This window comes from Amyelois transitella, chromosome 14, assembly GCF_032362555.1.
Source record: "Amyelois transitella isolate CPQ chromosome 14, ilAmyTran1.1, whole genome shotgun sequence".
In the NCBI taxonomy this organism is placed as follows: domain Eukaryota; kingdom Metazoa; phylum Arthropoda; class Insecta; order Lepidoptera; family Pyralidae; genus Amyelois; species Amyelois transitella.
This window is the reverse complement of record NC_083517.1, coordinates 6,156,648-6,181,362: the sequence shown is the minus strand read 5'-3', so window position 1 is coordinate 6,181,362 and position 24,715 is coordinate 6,156,648. Positions and strand designations below refer to the sequence as shown.

Here is a 24,715-nt window from a genome sequence, read left to right as displayed (position 1 = left end):
TTAACAGTCAAAAAAATGAGGTTTAATTGAGAAAGTAAATCAGGCAGACAGACTTTCGCGTTGAATAGCATTAGTCTGGAGATGGACCATGGACCGATAGTTTTGAAGTCAAGTAAACATACATATAGTTACGTCTATATACCTTGCGGGATTAACAGAGCCAACTTTCTTAAAGAGACTGATAGGTCACGTATAGCTGTTTGGCATTATGATATAATTATGATTCAAGTAGTGACTGGTTGCTAGTACATATATCGCCTAAAAGAAGAATCCCAAGTTTACCTATAGGTAAGCCTATTCCCTAGTCGCCTTTTACCACATTCATGGGAAAGAGATGGAGTGGACCTTTTTTTCTTTTGGTGCCGGGAACCACACGGCACACATCAACGTCAAACTTCATTCGTGAAGGTTTTTTTATTTTAACTTTATATGAACTTACTTTTGCACTTTTTTGTGGGAAATTCCGGAGTTCCCAAATGTCGTAAAAATCAGTCCAGTATGTAGTTTTAAAGTTGATTCGATACAAACATACAAAAACACAAATATTTCGTTTTTTTTTTTTGGTAAATAAATTTTTACGGGGTCGATGAATTGGGATCGATCTTCCGCCAGGATAGGTGTCATGCCTGGGGAACCGCGGCTCCGACGACTTTGTGAAAGATGACGGAGGCTGTATACCTATATGCTCCAATTCGTGAAATCTTTGCTTGCGCGATTTAGACTTTTATCTGTTATTGACTGATAGCATCACGTGATTGGTTGTTGTGACTTGTGGCGTAAAGATGTCACCAATAAAATAAAAAAGCACATTTTGCATTAGGAATACAGCATTAACTTAGACTAAAACGCCAGGTTAGAATTAACATGTTAGTTTTCTGTAGACAGTCCTCGTCTCTAAGGTCGAATAAATAAAACAAGATAAGTACTTACTGGCTTATGTTTTTATTAATTTCTTTAACAGATAATAAATAAATAGATAGGTATACACATGAAATAAAAAAGTATGCTACGGTATCAAGCCATTCAAGTTCCTACCTAACTACAATACCCTAAGTAAGAAATAAGTCTACCTAGATAGTAAGATAAAAAAAAATATTTTCGGTTCATATGATGAAGCTCGATTTCAGTTAATTTATTTTATTGTATCGAAACTTTACATGAATTTCAACTTCTGCTTACTTCTAATTTTATACCTAATATATACAGATAACCTTTCCTGCCTGTAAAGTAGACGGCCAACTCGTAAGTGAGAGGCATTCGGATTCAAATCCCACTGCGACCTTATACCAATAACACTGACTTCAGGTAAGTATTGACAGTGTACGTTGTTTCTTAAGGCTACGATAAGAGACCCAATCAGTTGTTGAGCGGTTTTGATGGGTGGACCTCAGCGAACGCGTTTGCTTGGCAGTGGTGGTGGTGCGCGGCGAGGAAATAAACGATGACGAAAAAAATAGATAGCTGCAGCGGCGGCGGCTAAAATGAGTGCGGCGGCCGCGCAACCCCCTGCAACGCCGCGCATGCGTGAAAACTCAGGAACTCGTAGAGATGCGCCTCCGCGTGTTCCACCACAATCTACGCGTGCCCAGTATAGCACGCCCTCCTCCACGCTATTTACTGAAATAAGAAAATAAATCATTACGGCTCAAGTGTGCCTTGAAAACTTTTAATTCAATAAGCACTACCACAGTTAATAGAGTACCTAAATTTTGGTAAATTAATCACAAATTAAAATCTAAAATGAGATCTTAAGTACGAACTTAGTCTTATCTATCGTACCTCGCCTTCCATCGGCATGCTACACTTGCATTTGTCTTATCATCCCTCTCATCGGTATTTAGTCGGTTATCATCAGAGATAGAGTATTATATTATTCTTTAGAGATATTATACTTAGATATATCTCTAAAGAAGATAATTTTGACATAAATGTCTTGTCAACGTTTTTGAATAAACCCCCCGGTACCAGGATAATATGCTAACCGAGAAGGTAGTCGTGTTGTGCTTGCACAGACTGCAGTAGACGTTCACCAGGGGCGGAGCCCTCGTACCAACGCACGGAGCAGCCCCCGGCGACACCGGCTTCGGCTCCGCTCCAACGGATCAAAGCACCCTCGTCAATCAGTCGAACGTTCACCTAGTAACAAATATCTAATAATTCATTGTTCACTTCGTCTGCCTATACCATTAAGAAAAACATATAACCAAATCAAAACAATAGTCATAAAAATGAAAACATCACTTGAAGTGACCCTTTTTTTATCCGAGGTCATGTTTTAATGCATTAATTTCAAGGATTTTTTTCGTAGATATCATTACCCGTAAGCAGTAGGTAACTGTTTTTTCAAGGTTATTTATGTTTCCATGGCCTATTCAGTTTCTGAAAGATTTTATACAGTTTTATAGATCACCTCTAGTTCTCCACCAGGAGGGGCAGACGCCGCCGCACCCGCTTCTACCGGCATATCCGGTGCTTCTGATGCCAGTGGAAAAATTGTAGCGCTTTCTTCAGGGTGTTCTTGTTCTAAAATTGTAAATAAATTACTTGTACTGAACTTTTTCGTAATACTTTCGTATACCTTCATACTAGAATATCTTCATAACCATGAAGGTGAATACCGAAGTACACATGAGTATTAGTAACTCTTACATAAGCCATTACCACAAACGCTTCACTGTAGCATTTGTAGTTTTGGCTTTAGTAAGTCTCTTCAAGTCTCTCTTTTTTTACTTTAATCATCCAAAATTTTAATCTTAGCATCACGTACCTGTAGTCCAAACAAAAATGGGTTTGCTGAAGAGACCATCGCCCAGCTGGTCGCTAGCTAGCACCCTCAGCTCGTGCTGCTTCCCAGGCTGAAGTCCCACAAGAGTAGCTTCTGTGACGCCGCGCGAGAGGATCTTCATTGTCCGCCACTCGTGCGCATGGCGCTCACGATACCACACTGTGTACTCTACCTCCGGACCGTTGTGTCCTGTACATCAAAATCAACGCCAAAGGTTGCCTAGATTGTTAGATTTTTCAATTTACTTATGACAGATATTTAGGTTCCTTATTAAAATCTACGATTTGATTTAAAGACTAATGCATAGATTACGAGTAGTATTTATTAAAGTAGAACAGAAACGGAATAGAGATGTATACGATACTTGGTGGTTACACTTCCTCAGGTGTACCACCAGGGCCATTTCGGAGATAAGAAGAATGTAACGTAGATACAATTTCTGTTTCGCTCCGAAGACCACATAAGGTGTATTTCCTATACCTATGAAATAGGAACTATCAGGGTAGTATTTAATATTGTTGTAGAATCGTACCTGGCACCCAAGATAGCTGGATGGACGTATCATGTGGATGTGCGGTAAGGTTGTGTGGTGCGCGAGGAGGCACATTCTCGACCATCAGCTCTGTCTCCATAGCCACTGAAGCTGCCGCGTTGCTAACCGCACACACGTATACACCGCGATCCGTTTCATCAACCGAGTTGATCGTTAGGTTACCGCCGTCAACGGAGTACCGCCCTTCTGGCAAAGGGTTGCCGTCATTCTATAACCACATAAAACCAGACATTTTTAGAGAAGAAAAAACGATAAAGTATTTCAAGGGGTTCCGTATGAACAAAAGCACAGCAGTATCTAACTACCTACTTATAGATTACGCATTCGGCTTCGTCTGCGTACAAGTAATAATCACGTAATGCAAAAATATATTGTCAGTTAATCAGTCAGCACAACTCTAGTGACTGGCAGAGGGCCGGGACTCAAATAGGTCAAGACCGTGAATGCTGACTGAAAAAACTGCTGTGTCCTTACAAAATTATAGTAGCTTACTCGTGTCCATACAACTGTAGGTTGGTCATGCCGCTGATCCACTGCCACCGAGCACGGCATGGTGACGCGGTCGCCTCGTCGTGCGACGTAAAGTGGCTGTGGACGCGCAGCCAGCGACGGAGGTCGGAGCACGTGCACGCGCACTGCACCAGATCCACCTTCGGAACCCAACGCGTTGTAAGGCGTGCATGAGTACAGCCCTTCGTGTGATTCGTCCACCTATAAGAAAAATCAAATCATGTTAGATGATGAAATATCAGGGTTTTCTCCAAGACTAAAAGGTTAATAACGAGAAAATTCAATAATCATTTAGTTCTAACCTTATTAAAGAGCAGACTACCGTTCCTGCTGTAGAAGACGCCGGGAACGTTGTAGGGGTCAAAGAGGAAGCCATCTTTCTCCCATCGCAGGTTTGTGAGTGGCGGATTGGCGCTGAAGTGGCAATCCAGACTGGCTGGCTTGCCCAACGCTAAGAACCGTTCCGATGGCGAGTACACTACTTTCGCCTTATCTGTAACAATATACATTCATTAAATATTTCAACCCTTGGACCTTTCTTTTTTGTATTCTTGATTTGTCTCTTTCTACTTTCTTCCTGAAACGTTATGCTTCGAGGCCTCATTATAGATAAACTTAGAGACACGTGAAATATAAAATCGAAATTTCGCACTTACTGGAATGTCTTTCTCCTGGCTATAGTGCTGGTTGCTTCCTCACCACTCTGGAGAGGACCGGAGTAAACCCTTGACCACGGATCCTGGATTGGATAACACGAAGCGACTTCCATCTGACCTTCGCAAGCTTTGCAGAGGAACCTAACCCGTATTGGATCATATGGTTGCACACCCAGCTGCCTGAATGTACAGGTTTCCTCACGATGTTTCTCTCACCGTAAGAGCATCGGTTAGTATTCAAACTAATGTACATAACTTCGCAAACAATCAGTGGGACATGGCCGCGATGGATTGAAACCGGTGCATTTATGAACAACACGCGTTTTGACCGAGCATCTTACCGATTTGACCACCGACCGTTGTACGCCGACCGAAAATCTTAAGATGAACCATAAAAAATTCTTACATTGCACGTCGAGATACGCGCTGGCGCTTTGCTGCTGCTCGTCCGGAGCATTGACACGGCACTGGAACTCGCCCGCGTCAGTGCTGATGGCCCGCCGCAAAACCAGGCTCCCATTTATCGCCAACTCGCATCGACTTGCTAGTTCGGGCATTTGTTCTAATAACATGCCATCTTTATACCTGAAATACCGCAAAATGTTGTTATACAGACACAACTATACTGAATTATATTTTTAGAAGAGTCCCTAATAGTACCATCAGAAGCAGTGAAACGCTTTGAGCTCGTCAAACAACCTCACACTCATGACAAGTTAGAGGCAGAGCTTTAAAAGATAGATGTATGAAGTTTGCCTTAGAATCGACGAACACGGTCTTTCGTGGTAGGCCAAACAAAAATCTCCTTTTCGCTCTTTAATAGTAAAACTACTTAAACTTATTTTAAGAAGCTTTATGGGAAAACTTGAATGACATTTCTCCATACCATTCGACAATTGACTCTGGTAGTTTGGGCTGGCATTCGAACTCTGCTCGTTCTCCCTCCAAAACCGTCATATTCATTGGCGGCGTCACGATTAAATTACCACCTAGAGAGATTAACAAAATATTAATGAAAATATTCTAGTTATTTTTATTCTCTCTGTTGCTATTACAAAAGTGTTCCCAGTTTCGCTGTAGGTAATGCGCTTTGAGGCCGGGTCCGTCCATATACATATGTAGGTAAATAATAAAGTCCTATTCTACTTTGCTCTTGCAAAGTACCTATAATTTTGTACGTGCATTCAGTGTATGGAGTGTTGGTTTTAGGTTATGGAGGTGTCTACGGGCGGCAACCTAGTAAGCTTGCAAGAGACAGTACACACTAAACTAAATGTCTCCTTATGCCATTGTTCCTCTCTGACGGCGTTCTATTGGAGAAAGCGACTCGACAGCGGTACCTAAAGGACGTTTTTGCAGAAAAGTCAGCTCGTCAACTACGGCCTGAGCCCAGCCTTCCATCTCTCACACGCCTCACTCTACAGTCTCAAATAGGCAGGCGAAGTGAATAATAAATCCATCTCGGAGTAGTCAGATTCCACTTTGCCTTGCTAAAGAATACCTAATGAGTATCTTATGAGTAGAGTGTAGTATTGGGATGTTCACCGATAAACTGGCAACAGAGTATGCAAGAATTCAATACGTCTAAAACTACATATGTACTACATATAAATCAATAAATGAATAATTTTAGTCAGGCATGTATAATTAAAAAAAATACATACTTAGATAGGTACATTTAGTAACTCTTAAAAAAGAGATAATTAACCTAGAACCTATATGCACTTAATCTTGAAAAGGTTATAATCACCATCGACATCAAGGTAGTAGAAAGTGCCGTTGTTCCTCTCTGGAGGAGTTCTATTAGGGAAGGCGACCCGGCAACGGTATAGGCCTGCGTCGGTTTCTCTGACTGCACTGACGTTGATGGAGCCCCTGCCCAAGCCCAGTCTCCCATCTCCCACACGCCTCACTCTACCGCCCCAACGGTCCGCCACTCGAGCAGACGCCTCGCCGTCGATGCTGTACCATGAGAATATCATCTCACCCTGAAATAAAAATTATATGATTAGGTACCAATTTTATGTAAGTACTAGCTGTTACCCGCGACTTCGTCCGCGTAAATTATCCATCGCCTAAAAAAGAATCCCAAGTTTGTAAGCCTATCCCATAGTCGCCTTTAAATACATCCATGGGAAAGAGATGGAGTGGTCCTTTTCTTTTTTGTATTGGTGCCGGGAACCACACTATACTAAAGTAGACTAACAGACAAAAAATCTTTTTACATGAGAATTACGCATGTTATGTGCGGCAAAACCAAAATATTATCAAACTCATTTTCTCTTATATTTATATATTATAAGTAGGTATTATGCTGTTGTACAATGATAATGACTTAAAATTTCAAATTTCGTAACTTGTTTGCCTTGAGTTCATTCAAATGTCGATAACTTTTTTTTTAGTAAACCGATTTTGATGAAACAAACTTTAAATGTTCTTCTGAGTTAAAACAAAGCAATTGGTGAAAGTTTCAAGTAAATCGGTTCAGTACTTTCGGAGATAATCGTGATCATACATACAGACAGACAAGAAATTAAAAAAAAATATTTTTGCTTTCTATTATTCATTTTAAGTGTCCCTCTACCCATTTCAGTCAAAAATACTAAATGTACAGACAAAATATTTTTACTGTTTTATTATATGTATATTATATATTATATGTATAGATAGATTTGAAAATGATACAAATGTTAGTTTATATACTTTGGCACCTAAAACTTTTATGTAATTTAACTAGGCGCTGCACAAAAGAAAATCTATCGCGTTAACATTTAGCACTCATTCATATCACTAATATACCTATTTTTACTTAATAGGGACTAGCCTATTAAGTAAATTCTTAGGTGTTCAGTCCGGAACTAAACAAAAAATTGAAGATGCAGTTAGAATGCGGCTTGTTCGGCAGTCGGTTAAATCGCCGTTGCACACATGATACCTATACAGTCGGCAAATCCCGATTAGCGCCACTTGGTCCTTGACATCCCAAGCGTAAAATAACTTCCCCCGACCCCGATTTAGCATAATCAGGACAGCCCTTCATTCAAATTTGACTGGTAGACAGGAAACCTTTGCCTTGTAGCGTCCAAATTCTCTCATCTTGTGTTGCTTGTGTGTGACCCATATCATACACCAATTTATTTAATAAAACCTCTTTTCTCGACAACAAACAAACATAGGAAGTTGTTTGTTTATTGGTTTAGTCACATTTAAGCACCAAATTGTGTTCCGATGTAGTTTCGAGACTTGGCGAAACAAATGCTTCATGCAGAATGAATATCAATTAGGGCTTGGCAGTCAACCCAAACGTGACTTATCAAATACTTATAACTGATACGCACCAAGTAGTTTTTTACTCAATTTATACCGTAATTAGCTTCTTTTTGTATTTTTTATCACGCGATTCTAGGTTGGTCAGTAGGTGTACGATTCACAGTACAGCAACAGGAAGCCGGCAATTGTCCTGGCTCTTGAGATGTGTAGAGATGTGATATTATCAATTAGCAGGCCGCTTGGTGGCATTCAAGCGCCTTCTTATTAGAAGGGATTAATAAAAACACAACAATTATTTCAAGCAAGCTTGGGATGGGTGCTGACTTATACCATTTCAACATTGAGAATAATATTGGCATCACCTACCTGCTGTTTAGAGAGAAAGTGTAAACTTGTTTCTAACGTGTAATTTTGTGCTGTTTCCAAATGCAAATGATACTGCCATATTAATTTACAAGTGATAGTAATCGTAATGAATAAATGCATGCAAATGTACTTTGCTCGAAAAAGCTAAGTCTCGCACTGAATGATTATTGGGTATGTGTAGACTTCTCTAGATGCTAGTTATTAACTGGCTTTAAAAAAGAGAGGTTCTCAAGCAGACTGTTTATTTTTTCTGTATGGTATAAAAGTGAAAATATGGTCACTTCCTGCTAAAATATTTTAGAAAGGCTTATTCAAATTATAAGGTGAACCTTGGAGAAAAGAAAATTCCTTTTCTAATTTTAATACTAATTATATTTAAATGATTATATATCAAGAAAGCTTTCTTCTTATTTAGAAAATAAATGAATACCTTTCGAACTAGAGACACTGCAAAAAATTAAGATTCTCAACGATTATCAAATTTAAAATCTCCTTTGTCGAATAAAGAATAGCCAGTCTAGGCCCTATTATCTACGACTACGACAATGCCGCAATTGTACCAACTGGAAACTTGTAGCACAGATTACTCTCCCTGTGGTTCCCTGATTGAGCGGCACACGCCATTGCGTTATTTTTACCCATGCAAGGACAGAATGTACTGACATTCGTGGGTCTTGCCAGTAACTAACTATTCCATTTACAGACGTACGCAGAAAGGTTCCGTGTTGAGATACCGTACCTTAAGGTATAATACTTATTAAGTACTTAGGTTAACTATACCTCCATGGGGTATACCTTTTCTTTACTGCCCACTTTTGAATGAGTTTTACAGAAAGGTAATGCCCTATCAGTAACGAATTGTATGACTTTCATATAAAAAGAAAGATCAGTCAGTGCAAAATTATACAAATAATGTTACCTACACCACATAAATTTACAACAGTTCAATTAGGTAACACAATTAGGTTGACTGTTAGATAATGCTTCCAGCATTAAGTCCGACAATTGTGCTATACATTTGTATTTTGTGCAATGAAGTTTAAATAAATAAATAACATTTTGTAAATGACATAGCTCGCTCGTAGCACCCGTAGCATAATAAGTAGCCAAATACTGCTAAAAAATATCGTATGTACTTACGATGTCAAAGCTACGTGAGGGTTGCTACACACATAGGCGGGTCGGCACTGTCGGTTCGGCAGCATTTGTCGATCAACAAAGCCGACCCGAAGTAATCACTGCACTTGTTCGGCTTTATTCGGCTTGTGCCGATCGGGTAGTTCATTCGAGTAAACGCATCATTCGATTCGGCAACTGCCGAACGGTATTTGTGGAACGAAAAAGCCGACTCGCAACTACTACTACAACATTCGGTTTCATTCGGCTTGTGCCGATCGGGTATATACGTAGTTCATTCGGGTTCAATCGGCACAATTCGGTTTTCATTCGGGCGTCACGCGTCGGCGTCGTCTCTGAATGTTTGTGGTCATTTTGTACATGCTTGTCGTAGTATACACACGTAAAATGGAGTGGTCGCAGGAAAAAACAATCCAATTTATCGAGTGCTATCGGTCTTACCCGTTGTTATGGGATTCAAAAGACGAATTCTATAAAAATAAAATCAAAAGACATGATGCCTTAGTAGAAATTGCAGCAAAGTTTGAAGTCGAAAAAGTTGAAGTTGAGAGAAAAATTAAAAACCTCCAAAGTCATTTTTTAAGGGAAAAAAAGAAAGAACAAGACAGCAAAAAGAGTGGATCTGGGGCCGATGAATCATTTACTTCGAAATGGTTCGCCTACAAATCTTTATTATTTTTATCATCCAGAAATAAACCTCGCAAGACTATGGATTCGCAAATGGTAAGTTGTCTACACAATTATAAATGGCCTTTTCTGTCTATGTTAAGTGTATCTGTGTTATAGATTAGATTAACTGATAATATCCATTCTCCTTATCCATCCCATCCATGTAACCCTTATCCTTGCGAAAGTATCTGTCTGTCTGTTACCTTTTCACGTCAAAGCCGCTAAACCGATTTACTTAGTTGAAAATCTAATAAAGTGCGGGCGAAGACACGGGGCGGGAAGCTAGTCCAAACTAATATTATAAAGAGGAAAGATTTGTTTTTTTGTTTTTTTGTTTGTAACGAATAAACTCAAAAACTACTGGACCGATTTGAATGAAATTTGGCACAGAGATAGACTTAACCTTCAGGAGTAACATAGGCTACTTTTTATCCCACTGCTGGGCATTGTTTGTAGTCCACGCGGGTGAAACTGCGCGCGGACCGATGATTTTTTACTAATCAATGCCCAGCCTAAACCATAGAAGCTATAAAAGCGAAATTTGGACAGTAGCTTATGTTATTAATGTTATGCAATAAAAAATAGGTTTTTTAAATTTGACTTTAAGAAAAGACCAAATGAGGTTGAAAAGAAAAATTTATAAGAATCCTATTCAAAATTTCGCCACCTGTAAGTATCATTCAATAGCTCAGTGGTAAATGCCAAGGGTCATATAGTTGATGTCGATGTCGATGGTTCGATCCGTGGTACCCGTGTGTAAGTTTTTTTTTTTTCATTTTATTTATTTTTATTGATTTTTAGAAAATATTTCTTATATTCATTGACATTTTGATTAATTTTTATTAAAATTTGAAATTTTGCCCGTTTATAGTATGGAACGACAGAGGGCGCTATTAAAAAAATTAAAATGTGAATAATTGCGTTTTCGAATTAAATATTTTTTTTTATTAAAGGTGTATTTTTATGTTATTTTTTTAAACCGGTACTTCTATTTAAAATCGGCTTAACATGCAAAATTTTTTTATTAAAATTTGAAATTTTGCCAGTTTATAGTATGGAACGACAGATGGCACTGTTAAAAAAATTAAATTTGAATGATTGCGTTTTCGAATTAAATATTTTTTTTTATTGAGGGTGTATTTCTATGTAATTTTTTTAAACCGGTACTTCTAATTAAAATCGGCTTAACATGCAAAAATTTTTATTAAAATTTGAAATTTTGCCAGTTTATAGTATGGAACGACAGATGGCGCTATTAAAAAAATTAAAAGTGAATGATTGCGTTTTCGAATTAAATAAATTTTTTATTGAGGGTGTATATTTATGTAATTTTTTTAAACCGGTACTTCTAATTAAAATCGGCTTAACATGCAAAAATCCAATAGTTACATTACCGATAGGGATCCCAATGATACCGACGGATTTACCTAAGTATATACTTTGAAAGGTTACAGTTTCCTGTAAAGGTCTCATTTGCCCTCACTATAAATAAATCCCAGAGACAAACATTTTCGATTGTTGGCATCGACCTCAGAAAGGAGTGCTTTTCGCATGGGCAATTATATGTTGCTCTTTCTCGAGTAGGATCTCCAGAAAATCAATATGTTTTGTTGCCACTTACAAATACGACGGCCAACATAGTTTTCAGTGCAGCATTACGTTAAAATAAAGGAAATTTAACGCAACCGAAGCCCCGGTCGATTGCTATGTTATTAAAATGTTTGTTCCTGGGATTTTTTTTAAATTGCCTATGTTACTCCTAAAGGTTTAGTCTATCTTTCAAATTTCATCAAAATAAGTCCAGTAGTTTTTGAGCCTATTCATTACAACCAAACAAACAAAGAAAGTTTCCCTCTTTATAATATTAGTGTAGATTAGTGTACCTAGACTACATAGTATAAAACAAAGTTAGCATTTGTATTTGTTTTATTCAACGAAATTAATTGCAGTTTACATTATATTCAAACAGTTTATTCTCGAAAGTTTTTTCATACAAAACATAATTGTAAGAAATCCCCGTGCGAAGCCGGGCCGGGTTGCTAGTTAGTAGTAAATAAAAAACTAAAATCTATACTACAACATATTTATTTAATTATCAACACAAATCTAGCTAGCTACACTGATTTTAGTACATATTAATAAATTTTAATACTTATTTTGCCAAGGAACTTTTCCTTGATGCGAGCAGAAATACTCAGCAAATTCATCCCTGACAATTTCACCGGGCGAAAAATTGTACAGCATTATTGGTTCAATATTTGCATTTTCAGCGTTAGTTTCTTCAGCCTCTCCTACGTTTATTCCCACGTCATTTGTGGCATTTCTTCTATCACCTTGAAACGCGTAGTATTCGTATAAATGCCTCGATTCATCATTTCTTCGGAGAAAATTGTGTAGATGTAATAATGCCATCACAACCTTTGTTACTTTGCTAGGTTGTAATTTGAACGGTCTTCGAAAGCACCCATACACTTTACTTAAAATTCCGAAAGTACTTTCAACCATCCGACGTGCTCGACTCAAACGATAATTGAAAATTCTAATTTTCGATCCCTTTTTCCCTAAAGATGTGTATGGTTTAATAAATCTTTCTGTTAAAGGAAATGCATTATCAGTTATAATTACGTATGGTGTCCGGCACGGTCTCCCAGGAAGCTCACTGTCTTCTGGCACATTCAATGTTTCTATATTGTCCAATATAGTATTTGAAAAAACTCCGCCGTCTGATATTCGACCTTGGCATCCAACATTAGCATACAGGATATTATAATCAGAATCTACAAGTGCCATTAACACAATACTAAAGTATTCTTTAAAATTGTAGTAATCAGTGCCACTGTGAAATGGTGCTTCAATTCGCACATGTTTCCCATCTAACGCACCGAGACAATTCGGAAAGTTCCATTTATCGTTAAAACCCTTTGCTATATTTTTCCACTTTTCTTCGGTATTTGGCATCTGAAATGTAGAAAACTATTTATTTATAAGTAATTATTATTTTTTCAGATTGATTACACTGCTGAAGACAGCTTAGATAGTACGACTGCTTGCACTGAAACCTCAGATGAATGCCGAAAGCGTTCACGCAACGTGGGGAATGTCAACGAAAAAATTTCGAGTGCATATTCTATTATGACGGAGGTATACAAAAATCGGAGTGACAAAGATGAATTCTCCTTGTTCGGTGACCAAGTAGCTGTGAAGTTGAGAAAAATTTATTGTCCTTACGCAAGACTTACTTTGCAAAATAAAATAAATACCCTTCTAATGGAGGGGGAACTCGGAGTATACGACTCATATAATTACTATCGACCAGACACAAGTACCAGCTCTGCAACTAATGATGGTACTAATAACTTTGTGCCAGATTCTGACAAACAAGGATATATTTCCATAAATAACAATAAACCAGCTTTGATTGATAATTCTCAAGAAACGCAGCTTTCCGTTCCTAAAGTTATTGCAGAAGAACAATCACGTGATCCTTTAGCTTAATGTCGTGCATTTAGTTTGTTCAAAGCAACATGCTAAAAATGTGGTGTTTATGTTGATTTATGATGGATGATAGTTCTTAAGCGACGCAACTTTCCATTCCTGAAATTATTACGGAGTAATATTCGCGTGACTGATAATTTTTTAGTTAAAAGCTAGATGCTAAAGTTATTTTATGTTGACTTTATTTGTTAATTTTATTTGTGATTGATTTCGTAATACCAAAAAATGTTTCCATTTTTTTTAATAAATAAAAAAATAAATGCAGATTCTAATTTCGAATATGTTCCTTTAACCCAACAATTAATCACCTTGAATTATTTCTTACCTGCATAAAGCTCTTCAACTCTGTGATTAAAGCTTGACTTACTACAGGTACTATTTCAGAAACACTTTGCTGTGAAATTTTGAATGTCTGCATTAAACTTCCAAATGAGTCTCCAGATACATAATATCTTAAAGTAACTCCGAGTTTTTCTTTTGCAGTTAAAGCAGTTCTCCATTTTGTATCATTTTTGTTAATTGATGGTCCAATCAGTTGAAGAAGTAATTCAAAATCACTACTTGACATTTTAAAAAAATCTTTGAATCCACCGTTGCTTCTGTATTCTAAGTTTAACACATCACAGTCATCTTCTTGTAATCTATTAAGAAAATCTTCATTGTCACGATTTTGAAGGCCTCTTCGCACCCAGAATCTTCGAGGTTTTCGTAGTAAAGAGCCGGCAATAACGACAAAAGCTGCGGAAATTAACAACACGTCGTCTTCGTCCCACATTTTTAGCACTACTGAACAAAAATTGTTGCCAAAAGCCGATCGGCATAAGTCGGCAGTTGCCGAGCCGAGTGATTGTGTGCGGCTCCGAGCGGTTTGTGATTCCCGAACATTATCTGCATATATTCGATTTTACCGCCCGGTTTGGCCGATTGTTCCATTCGGCTGTTGCCCGGCCTTTGTAATCGAGCGGCAAAGACGAGCGGCTTTTTTCCCGAACATTCATCTACACATATTCGATTTTACCGCCCGGCTGTGCCGATTAATGCCGGCCCGATTATGTGTGTAGCAACCCTGAAATCGTAGCACTTGCACAAAATTTTGTAGTTTTCAAGTTTACTAACACAGAACGATTTTTTTTTTGGGGATTCCGTAGTTAAAAGGTATTACTAAGACTCCGCTGTCTGTCTGTCAACAGGCTTTATGACATAAACCGTGATAGCTAGAAAGCTGAAATTTGCACAACTTAGGTATGTATTTCCGTTGCCGCTATAATAACAACAAATACTTAAAAAAGAATGAAAATATTATGGAGGGTCTCCAGACAATAATCTATATATTATTGTTTTTTGCTCAATATCAATAACATAATTATTAAATAGGTACACCAAACGAATTTTTTAAGCAATTTTTGGTCGATTTTAATAAACAGGTACCTAAAAAAGTGAATATTTTCGTGATGATGATACGGAACTTTTCCATTTCCATTTACTAAAATCTACCTTTATTATTTACCGGTTTTATTTTAATTGAAAAAATATAGTGATATATGTATATGAATAATGTTGTGATGAAAAATGTTCAGTCAGCCCCAGGTTAGAGTGTTCTACTTTAAGTAGTAAGAAGATAGTTTGTGATCATCGTCAGCGTGAGAAAGGGTAAGCCAGGTTTTTAAACGAAGGGACTACCATCAGATTTATGCAACCTTGCATAAGTTCCTACTTATTCTTATTAGATCATGTATGTGTAACTTACACATACATGCATGCAGTTGCCTAGATGCAGGTTCACCTCACGATTTTCCCTCACGGTAGTATGGCAAGGATTTCTTCCGCTATGAAATGAAGTATCCTAATTGCATGAAGTCTGTACTGTAAGTAGTTTACCTAGCTTGTTGTGCCGCTGCCGCTTCGTCATTGTCCTGGATGTCTGGCCTACTACGTGTTTGGAAATAGTTCACATTGACCGAGTCGGAAAAATTGCAGTCTGAAAGAAGTTTTAGAAGTAGGTAATTCTACGAAGAAGTAAGTCTACGACGCTACGATTTTTCGTAGCACCGTTTCGAACCACGTGATACTACTGAACATGTAAGTTCTGCTTATCATAATTTTTTTAAACGTACACTTTTAACACAGAAATGTACACGATTATATTATGTTTTTAAGTATAGTAATAATAAAACATCTTTTGTCTGATTGCTTTTAACGCACAGCTGAAACTACTAGACTGGTGGGTATTTACCTACTTCAATTTTTAGCTTTAATTTTATTACACCTTTTTTTTATAATGTGGATAACACAAAAGATGAAGCATTTTCCCCGAATAGATTTATTAAATTTAATCTATTGTCAAAATCGTTAAAGGATCATCTAAATCCCACTGTGTTAATAATAAGATAGTACCTATGTAATTGATAAACACTACATTTACTCGCAACCGCAACTAGGAATATAGGTACCTTGTCTTACCAATGTAACATCTGCCGACCATTACAATAGTTAAACCAGCGCGTGGGTGATGAATGTTTGTGACCTCCCCCCTCCGCTTCTTATTCAGATTAGCTAACTCTTGCCTGGCCCGAATTAATTCTCACTTGTTATGATAAGGCAAACAAGGGGAAGTCAATTCACTTTAATTTATACCATGAAGTACAACCGTGACGGAGAAGTCATTAAAATAAGTACCGTAATGAATTTAATTAATTTTTTTTTAATTTTCATTTATGACTTAATTTAAAAGAGCATCGTATTCACCGTAAACGTACCCCCTGTTCCAGTGAGTGACAGTCAGTATATCAGTTTGAATGCTAACCAATGCTCACACAGTGGGAGAAACATAAAGATCATTAGGAAACTGGATGCTGGATAAGATTTTCAAGCCTCAGGTATCTAATCTCAGTAATTGTCTTGCAGGTTAGAGAAAGAAGTGTGATTTATGTATGTTTAATTTATCCCCGGATAATGTTGAAAACATTTTCCGACATTTATGCGATCTACAGCATCGAATATCTACTAAGTGCTTAGCTACTAAGTTCATGTTAACGGCTCACAAATAGTAACGTCGAGGTCTGAGGTCAGAGTACGTGTGTGAAGTTGCGGTGTGGTGCCCTTGTTCAGTATCAATACAATCATTCCACACAATGATACATGTACAGCTGTCTGTACCAACCTGGATTGTCACAATCACAGGTCGCATTTTGTACTCCCATTGTTGGGCTTGTATTGGGAATTAGGATTGGTTCAGATTACATCAGATTAAACAGGTACTGTTCAGGGTTCAGCATATACATGTACCTGCTTAATTAAAAATTTCAAGTTTCGAACTTCGCTGGCATTAGACTTTACAAAAACAAAATCTACCCAAAACAAATAAAGAAATAATAAGATTGGGTACTTATTGTTTAAGATTAGATAGAAAGGATATAGAGAAAGTTTATTGGTTTCTATTACAAATATCCTTACAGCCACTTACAGAATTATACTCAATATATGGTAAGTACTTATTCGTCAATTCAGCTTAATTCAATAAGTAAATTCGGCTGTGCGTGCATTGATATATGTCACTCTTTATTTTTCAGCCAGTTATTCAATATTTATCAATTATATCTATTCCTCGATTGTTATTGAACGGATTTAATAATATTCCTGTGACATATCACAACAACGATAACATTTTGTGTGTTCCTTACCTTTCTCCTTCTGCGTTCTGGTGTTAGTTAGGTGTCATTTTCTAAAAGAATGGAACCACACGGCACTCCTTACTTTTTTATAACTGCTTTTTGTATAATATGAAACAAGACAACTTTATTTCGGCATGAATTTAAATCGATATGTACTTAGGTACTATTCCCTTTTTCGAACAAAATATTTCTAAATTCCATCAGAAATACTGAATTGCACACTTATTAGGTATGCACCTTTAAAAATCCAATTTAGTATACTGTTTAATGGTTTTTGCAAAACTGTTTTACTGAACGAATAACTGTCATCAAAATAGTATCTAAGTATGTTCAAACAATTCTATACTTCACAAAAATGTGAGAATTCTATTAAGGAAAACCATTACCTAATTTACTTTTATGAGCATTGTTTTTTTAAAATAAAACAGAGTTTAATCAGTCATCTTTATAGATACTTATATTTGGGTACACAAAAAAAAACCTTGCATAACTTTTTGATTGTTTTTGAAACCAACTCTAACCTAGAAGATAAAACTCCGCTCACTTCGCTCGCTCCGCTTTGTCGCCCTAACACACCTACCATCAAAATATTACAATCATATATTACAATTATTATAAATTAAGTACAATTATTATAAATAATTGTAATAATAAGTAATATTTGTTTTAAACATAATAAACTAGAAAAATATTTTAAACTATTTTAGAACACCTATTCTTAGAGATTCTATATATTAGTAAGAGCTTATACTTCTTATCTATACATATATTAAAACAGTAAAAATATTTTGTCTGTACATTTAGTATTTTTGACTGAAATGGATAGAGGGACACTTAGAATAAATAATAGAAAGCAAAAATATATTTTTTTGAATAGTCTGTCTATCTGTCTGCATGTATGATCACAATTATCTCCGAAAGTACTGAACCGATTTAAATAAAACTTTCACCGATTGCTTTGTTTTACCTCAGAAAAACATTTAAAGTTTGTTTCATCAAAATCGGTTCACTAAAAAAAGTTATCGACATTTGAATGAACTCAAGGCATGAGTTTGCCTGCAAATAAGTTACGAAATTTAAAATTCCAAGTCATTTATCATTGTACGACAGCATAATACCTATAACATATAAATTAATATAAGTGAAAATCAGTTTGATAATATTCTGGTTATGCCGCACATAACATGCGTATTCTCACGTAAAGATTTTTGGTTTGTTAGTCTATTTTAGTACCGTGTGGTTCCCGGCACCAATACAAAAGAAGAAAAGAAAAGAATAGGACTACTCCATTTCTTTCCCATGGATGTCGTAAAAGGCGACTAAGGGATAGGCTTACAAACTTGGAATTCTTTTTTAGGCGATGGGCGAGCAACCTATCACTATTTGAATCTCAATCCTATCATTAAGCCAAATAGCTGAACGTGGCTCTGTCTACCCCGCAAGAGATATAGACGTAACCATATTTATGTATGTAGTCTACTTTAATTTCGACACCACCCCAACGGTCTCGATGGTCCAGTGGTTGACGCGTGAGACTGTGAAGTTGGCGGTCCAAGTTCGAGCCCCCAACAAAAACGAGGTTTTTTTTTGTTTTGTTTGAGTATTTTATTTAAAAAGAACTGAAAATCAAAATACATTTTTGACGGCCTCTGTGGCGCAGCGGTAGTACGCTTGTCTGTGACACCGGAGGTCCCGGGTTCGAATCCCGGCCAGGGCGTGATGAGAAACGAACTTTCTCTGATTGGCCTGGGTCTTGGATGTTTATCTATATAAGTATTTATTATAAAATATAGTATCGTTGAGTTAGTATCTCGTAACACAAGTCTCGAACTTACTTCGAGGCTAACTCAATCGGTGTAATTTGTCCCGTATATATTTATTTATTTACATACCTACATATAATAAAACGGTAAAAATATTTTTTCTGTACATTTAGTATTTTGACTGAAACGGATAGAGAATTTTTTTTTTTATTTTTGTCTGTCTGTCTGCATTTGTCACCTGGCATGGCATGGCAAGTGACGATGAAGGCGAAGTAACATGCATGCATATCCAAGAGATAAGAACCCATTTATTCTAAAGTTGAATGTTCGCGGACGGTAGGTACTTGCCTGGGAATATAGACGCAGGCAGTTAATTCCACACCCAAGCTACTCAAACCAAAAATGAACTTTTAGATTAGGATTTGGTATTTCAACGACAAAGGGTAAAATTTCCGTCTCGTCGGCCGATGGAGGCATGTTGAAGGTTCCGATAGAAAAGCGACTTTACGACGATTTAGAGCATCGTCGTAAAGTCGCTTTTCTATCGGCTTGACGTATAATGTTTGTGAGAACGTAATTGTATAAAGCCCTCTTCGATCAACAAAATAATTTTTCAAGTTAGTTTGTATGTAATATCTTTATTGCACAAAAACCAAAAATCACTTGCATTGGCGGACTTATCCCATGAAGGGATCTCTTTCAGTCAACCGGCAAACAATATAGGAACTTGAAGTAAAAATAAGCGGCAAATCACTGTTATAAGCAATAATACAGGATGACATTTAAAACAACTGCATCCTTTTAAACATAGACTATACCCATGCTTCTGAGCCGTTTGAGCCTATTTTTATTTAAATTAAACGTCATCATTTTCACATTTAAAAAACCCCCAAAAACTACGTCACACGCTTTAATATATATAACAGACCAATACTACAAAAAGAAATTAAAACTAAACATGTCAATAAATGTGAGAAAAATAAATTATTTTTCTAGTATCAAGATCAAGTAAAGTACAGATTTGTCGAGATCGCTCAGCTGAATGAATTGTGTCGTTGACCTCTGAATCTTACGCGTCGCTTTTTCGTCGGTCGGGGTGATATGACGTATTTAGGATCGTAGATTTTGATACTTTTATTTTTTTCGTGCTTTCTGAAATATGAACCGATAATTTTCTTTTAACGTTTTTGAATAACCTTTAGATGAGTACACTTAACAGTTAAAATTATGCAGTTGAATTAAAAGTCACCGAGGCCGAGGCTGAGGCATGCCAGAGGTGACTGCAATACTTAGGTAAGTAACTACTCCTTGCACGAGCGAACTTGGGCTGGATATCATCTAAGCAGTCGTTGAAAGCCGAAGTACCACCGGACCTTCGTAATAATGCCCAGCTTTTTGGAAGCGGTAAGCGGCATAATCTCTATGTGTTGGCCGAAGTTTGGTTTGGACGTAACGTTGATGCTCAATAGCCCATTTAGAGTTCAAGTTAGTATTTTTGATAAGCGATTCATTTTTTTTTATATAAATCCTTTAAGTAGGTAACACCCACATTTTTGATGTGAATTCGATAAAAGAGGTAGGTAATCTTGATTTGTGTGATTTTTTAAATTTTTTATGTAGAATTTGTTTAGTTAATCAATTGTGTTTTTTGTAGAACAGTCCTTTATACGATATGCATGCAGTGTGCTTAAAAATACACAAATGAACTGAACCGAATTTGATATATCATTAAAATCAAAACAATTTAGTAGTAGTAGTTAAACCTGCCTCTATGATTCGTTGCATGCATGACGCTGTTAAGAATACTATGATAATGAAAAACCTATTTAAATATTTTTTTTATGTATTACAAGTAACAGTGCCAAGTGGTTCCCGACATTTTATAATAGGCCCATTCCATATGTTTCCCATGTAAGTATGTCGTACAAGGCGAGTAAGAGAAAGGCTTATTAACTTGATATTCCTCATGAAGGCGATGGGCCAGCAACCTGCCACTATTTGCACCTCAATTCAATAAATAAACCATGCTGCTAAACATGGCCTTTCAGGCTTTTCATGACTGGTGGCTCTGTCTACCCAGCAAGGAATATAGACGAGACTATATGTAAGTACAGGTTTCACTACGCTAATAATTTCATCGGTAAAGCATTGTAACATAAATACTATCTATTAAAACACAGGTATTAATTATGCATCCATTTTTAAACAATAGTACGTTTGCCTTACATCTTTATCCCACTGCAAATGGTAAGGTATTTCATTTCCAAATGGGAAGTCGAGGTGGCAGTTCATGACCGCATAGCCTCCAACGCTGGCCCGCAGCCTCTCAGTGTCCAACGGCAGCAGGGACGCACCAGCCAGGACGACCGAAGATAACATCCACAACAGTGACGTCATCGTCCACAACCCGCGACGCGACACTTCGATTTGAACGCACGCGCAAAGCGACCACTCTGACTTGCGTCGCGACTAGGATTGACCGATCAGCCGATTAGTTGACCGTTCCATACTCTGTGGAGTTTCGTCACGTGGACCGAATCTTCCTGTTTCGTCCTAACGAGATTCCCGCGCCTGTTTGACTCCGTGACTTCTTGAACGCAATCAATGCGGGCGCGCCGGGTGTTAACGATATGGATGTAGAACAGATTATTTTTAACACTCTGCATGAAAGATAGGTGTTGTGTATTGAAAACATAAAAAATGTGTCGCAATATTATAAGTTGTTCTTTCTTATTACCTAAAACCTTAAAATATAAATAATAAAATTCATTTAATTATTAATAATATAATTTATTTCAAAAAGGTATTACCCCTTAAATCCACTTTTATGTATATTTTATCTGTATTATCCATTTCAAATACTATCGAATAGATCTTTAATTCTAAAAAACTCTACTTTGAAACTTTCTGAGTAAACAATTTCATACATACATACATACATATAATCACGTCTATATCCCTTACGGGGTAGACAGAGCCAACAGTCCTGAGCGGACTGATAGGCCACGTTCAGCTATTTGGCTTTAAGATAGAATTGAGATTCGAATAGTGACAAGTTGCTAGCCTATCGCCTAAAAAAGAATCTCAAGTTTGTAAGCCTATCCCTTAGTCGCCTTTTACGACATCCATGGGAAAGAGATGGAGTGGTCCTATTATTTTTTGGATTGGTGCCGGGAACCACACGGCACTGTAAACAATTTCAAAGTACAGAATATAGATCAGATAGCTAAAACTGTATTTGCGAAAGAGATTCAATGACGATTTGTAATGGATAATGCAATGTATTGTCTATATTAATATCACTAAGCTATTCTTAATAAGTACTTATTACAAATTTGGAATACATTAAATGGGAATCATAAGGTAAAATTTGTCAGGCACACAAATGCCAGATTAAGATAAATGCGTAAAGGGGGGGCGGGGTTTGGTGACCTTCAGCCCTGCATGATAAGGTGAACAAAGTTCTCGTAGTTAATGTTGCCCTGGGAATCCTCCTGCCCTTGCAACAGCTGCTCCACCTAAACAAATAACACCCTATTTTAGTGATTGGAATGATTTCATAAACAATTCAAATGACTCAAATGATAAAACAAATTGTCTACGTTATTTGCTGCATTCATAGACTTCGTATTTTACTATCATCGGAGTGTTCTCAGTTGCATACCTAGCAGTGTGGCTTTAGAGGTTGGACCATCAACCAAGAAATTTCAATTCTATTGACAAGATTTGACATGGTTTTTTTACAGAGTCTGTCATCTGATGTTCATTGTTGTTTATATGGCTTCATTAGCTAAAATTTATCCAAGTTGCTTCATACGAAACTTATGGATAGCTTTGAATTCTACTCCATAGTTTACACTAATCTGCTATAATTTAACTGACCTCATCATCACTCAGTTTCTCCCCCAATGTAGACAACAAGTGGCGCAGCTCTGCAGATGAGATAAAGCCATTCCCATCTTTGTCAAAATGACGCAGCCCCTCTATGAAGTCATTTGCTGTGTCTCCACTTCTAGCTTTGGAAATTGCCTGCATCACAAAACATTAAAAAACTGTAAATGTATCATTTAGCATCATTCATAATAATTTTCTTTAGTCTTGTTAGATCCATATTATTATATCACAATTTCCGTTACATCTTTCTTTCAACTTTGTAATTCACAAAAAAAATTCACATATGTAGTGGAACGTTTTTGAAAAAACAAGACTGTGAATAATGTTGTGGGTTTTATCATTACGTAATCATTTGATTATGTTAAGTTTTTAAAACATATTTTGTAACTGTTTGAAATATCAAAATAAAATTAAAAGTGAAGTATTAGTCTTATTTATGTTGTATGAAAGATCTTAAGCTAACAAATGGTAACATAAACTACACTATAAAATGAGTTATTAATTTATATACACAAAAACATCTGTCATTATGCCTCAAGGAGTACAACCATAAACCATAATACTCAAGGGTCATATTTACCAGTGAGGCTTAAAGATGGAATTGCGATTCAGATTGTCAAGTGACCTAAATTATAAGTTGTCATACATAGCTTGAAACATATTATCCAGCATTATTAATATTACCAACAAGACCAAATAAAAAAATACATTCTAAGTATTTTTTTAAAGTCAGTAATGTACATCTAATCTGGGTCAATAAGTATGTAAGTAAAATTGTGCTTTCTAAGCTATATAAATTAAGAATCAGAAAAATATTTCATTAACCTGATGACCTTTACCAATAAAATTGAATTTGATGTGTTTTTTCTTTAATTATAGAACTGTCAAATAACACCAAAGCAAAATGAAAAATTTAATGACAGGCACATTACTTGGTAAATGGGAAGAAAAACTTCAAAGGATATCCTTTCATCAGGTTTTAAGTGAAGAGTGCACTTCTTCACATCAGATTCAGTAGGATTCTGTCCAAGAGCCCTAAGCGCATCTCCAATTTGGGCCACATGAATCTTGCCATCTCCGCGTGAGTCAAATAGTTGAAATGCCTCCTGAAACTCTGAAATATAAAAAATTACAACAATGTTGTAACAGAAGTATGGAATAATATAAGTTGATACTAAATAAACAGAAACAATGCACACCTTCAACACAGGTAAGTTTAAGTTTAGTAGGTGGTTCGTACGCAAACATATCGAAAGGTGATCGGCGGTGAACTGCGACCGAGCGCCGCGAAGCGAGGCCGATGTTGCTGACCCACCACCAGAATAGCTTTAAAACAGGGCCAAATAAGGAAACTAGGGCGCTTGCAATAGCCACCGCTTTCGGTAAACACGTTGATTGACATGAGTCACTTCGCGACACACCTTGACGACTTGTGCGTGCGACTGCACAGTAAATGCTCTGATATGATAAGATTTCACAACTGTCTGAAAGCCGCGGGCTTAAGTTCAAATTTTTTCAGAAAAAAGAGACTGTGTATCATTAATTTAAAATAGAATTACAAATATTTACCTGCCAACTGGTCCTCGGAATATCCAGCCTGAAACAAAATCAAAATATTGCTTAAAAGTGGACAAATATTGAAATGGGAAGGAAAAAAGTATATTGACTTACCATTATAAATTAAGTTTCCTGATTTACGGTTAATGAAATTTGCTTATTTTGTATGTATTTAGTAGGTAGGTAAGTTAGTAGGTAGGTACTTTTTTTGAGAGTAATGTTGTTTTGACATACATTAGAAATTTTGACGTTGACATCAAATTGTCATCGATATTTCTAGTTTGGTTAAGGTGCCCGTTGAAACGTTTTTCATGAAAAAACACAGCACGATCCAATGGACTCTTCAGCTAGATAGTGGTGGAATTTTTATCCGATAAAGAAATATAATA

The 24,715-nt window shown here is 36.7% G+C and overlaps 3 protein-coding genes across 6 annotated transcripts; 1 reads left to right on the top strand and 2 right to left on the bottom strand.

The window, feature by feature from the left end:
* Positions 1-938: 938 nt before the first annotated feature.
* On the bottom strand, positions 939-21,294 carry LOC106132392 (protein borderless). Of its 3 annotated transcripts, none has more exons than XM_013331788.2 (11): positions 21,102-21,294; positions 6,255-6,492; positions 5,391-5,493; positions 4,911-5,089; positions 4,151-4,341; positions 3,831-4,049; positions 3,318-3,546; positions 2,768-2,974; positions 2,411-2,523; positions 1,983-2,136; positions 939-1,617 (listed from the first exon to the last, which is right to left on the bottom strand). In XM_013331788.2, the coding sequence occupies exons 1-11, from the start codon at positions 21,270-21,272 to the stop codon at positions 1,388-1,390; spliced, it is 2,034 nt and encodes a 677-aa protein (XP_013187242.2). In that variant the 5' UTR covers positions 21,273-21,294; the 3' UTR covers positions 939-1,387. The 3 variants fall into 3 exon arrangements, with proteins under 3 accessions (XP_013187242.2, XP_060803737.1, XP_060803738.1); XM_060947754.1 differs by lacking the exon at positions 21,102-21,294 and adding an exon at positions 9,281-9,333; XM_060947755.1 differs by lacking the exon at positions 21,102-21,294 and adding an exon at positions 8,571-8,761.
* On the top strand, positions 9,617-13,773 carry LOC132902499 (uncharacterized). The gene is made up of 2 exons (XM_060947756.1): positions 9,617-10,000; positions 12,953-13,773. Exons 1-2 carry the CDS (start codon positions 9,617-9,619, stop codon positions 13,439-13,441), a joined length of 873 nt encoding a protein of 290 aa, XP_060803739.1. The 3' UTR covers positions 13,442-13,773.
* A 350-nt stretch (positions 21,295-21,644) lies between the features above and the next one.
* LOC106132292 (myosin-2 essential light chain) lies at positions 21,645-24,596 on the bottom strand. 2 transcript variants are annotated; one of them, XM_013331656.2, is made up of 5 exons: positions 24,441-24,596; positions 24,339-24,366; positions 23,702-23,883; positions 22,758-22,904; positions 21,645-22,393 (listed from the first exon to the last, which is right to left on the bottom strand). In XM_013331656.2, exons 1-5 carry the CDS (start codon positions 24,441-24,443, stop codon positions 22,310-22,312), a joined length of 444 nt encoding a protein of 147 aa, XP_013187110.1. In that variant the 5' UTR covers positions 24,444-24,596; the 3' UTR covers positions 21,645-22,309. The 2 variants fall into 2 exon arrangements, with proteins under 2 accessions (XP_013187110.1, XP_013187109.1); XM_013331655.2 differs by lacking the exons at positions 24,339-24,366; positions 24,441-24,596 and adding an exon at positions 23,969-24,210.
* Positions 24,597-24,715: the final 119 nt, after the last annotated feature.

Excerpts from the sequence above, each read along its gene's own strand:
- LOC132902499 (XM_060947756.1), top strand. The coding sequence starts at position 9,617 with ATGTTTGTGGTCATTTTGTACATGCTTGTCGTAGTATACACACGTAAA. Across the intron at positions 10,001-12,952 it reads AGACTATGGATTCGCAAATG|ATTGATTACACTGCTGAAGA; the intron begins GTAAGTTGTCTA and ends TTATTTTTTCAG.
- LOC106132292 (XM_013331655.2), bottom strand. The coding sequence starts at position 24,017 with ATGTTTGCGTACGAACCACCTACTAAACTTAAACTTACCTGTGTTGAA. Across the intron at positions 22,905-23,701 it reads TTTTTCTTCCCATTTACCAA|GCAATTTCCAAAGCTAGAAG; the intron begins GTAATGTGCCTG and ends TTTGTGATGCAG. Across the intron at positions 22,394-22,757 it reads AGAAACTGAGTGATGATGAG|GTGGAGCAGCTGTTGCAAGG; the intron begins GTCAGTTAAATT and ends TTATTTGTTTAG.
- LOC106132392 (XM_013331788.2), bottom strand. The coding sequence starts at position 21,272 with ATGACGTCACTGTTGTGGATGTTATCTTCGGTCGTCCTGGCTGGTGCG. Across the intron at positions 3,547-3,830 it reads CTACAGTTGTATGGACACGA|AATGACGGCAACCCTTTGCC; the intron begins GTAAGCTACTAT and ends ATGTGGTTATAG. Across the intron at positions 2,137-2,410 it reads CTCCTGGTGGAGAACTAGAG|GTGAACGTTCGACTGATTGA; the intron begins GTGATCTATAAA and ends ATTTGTTACTAG.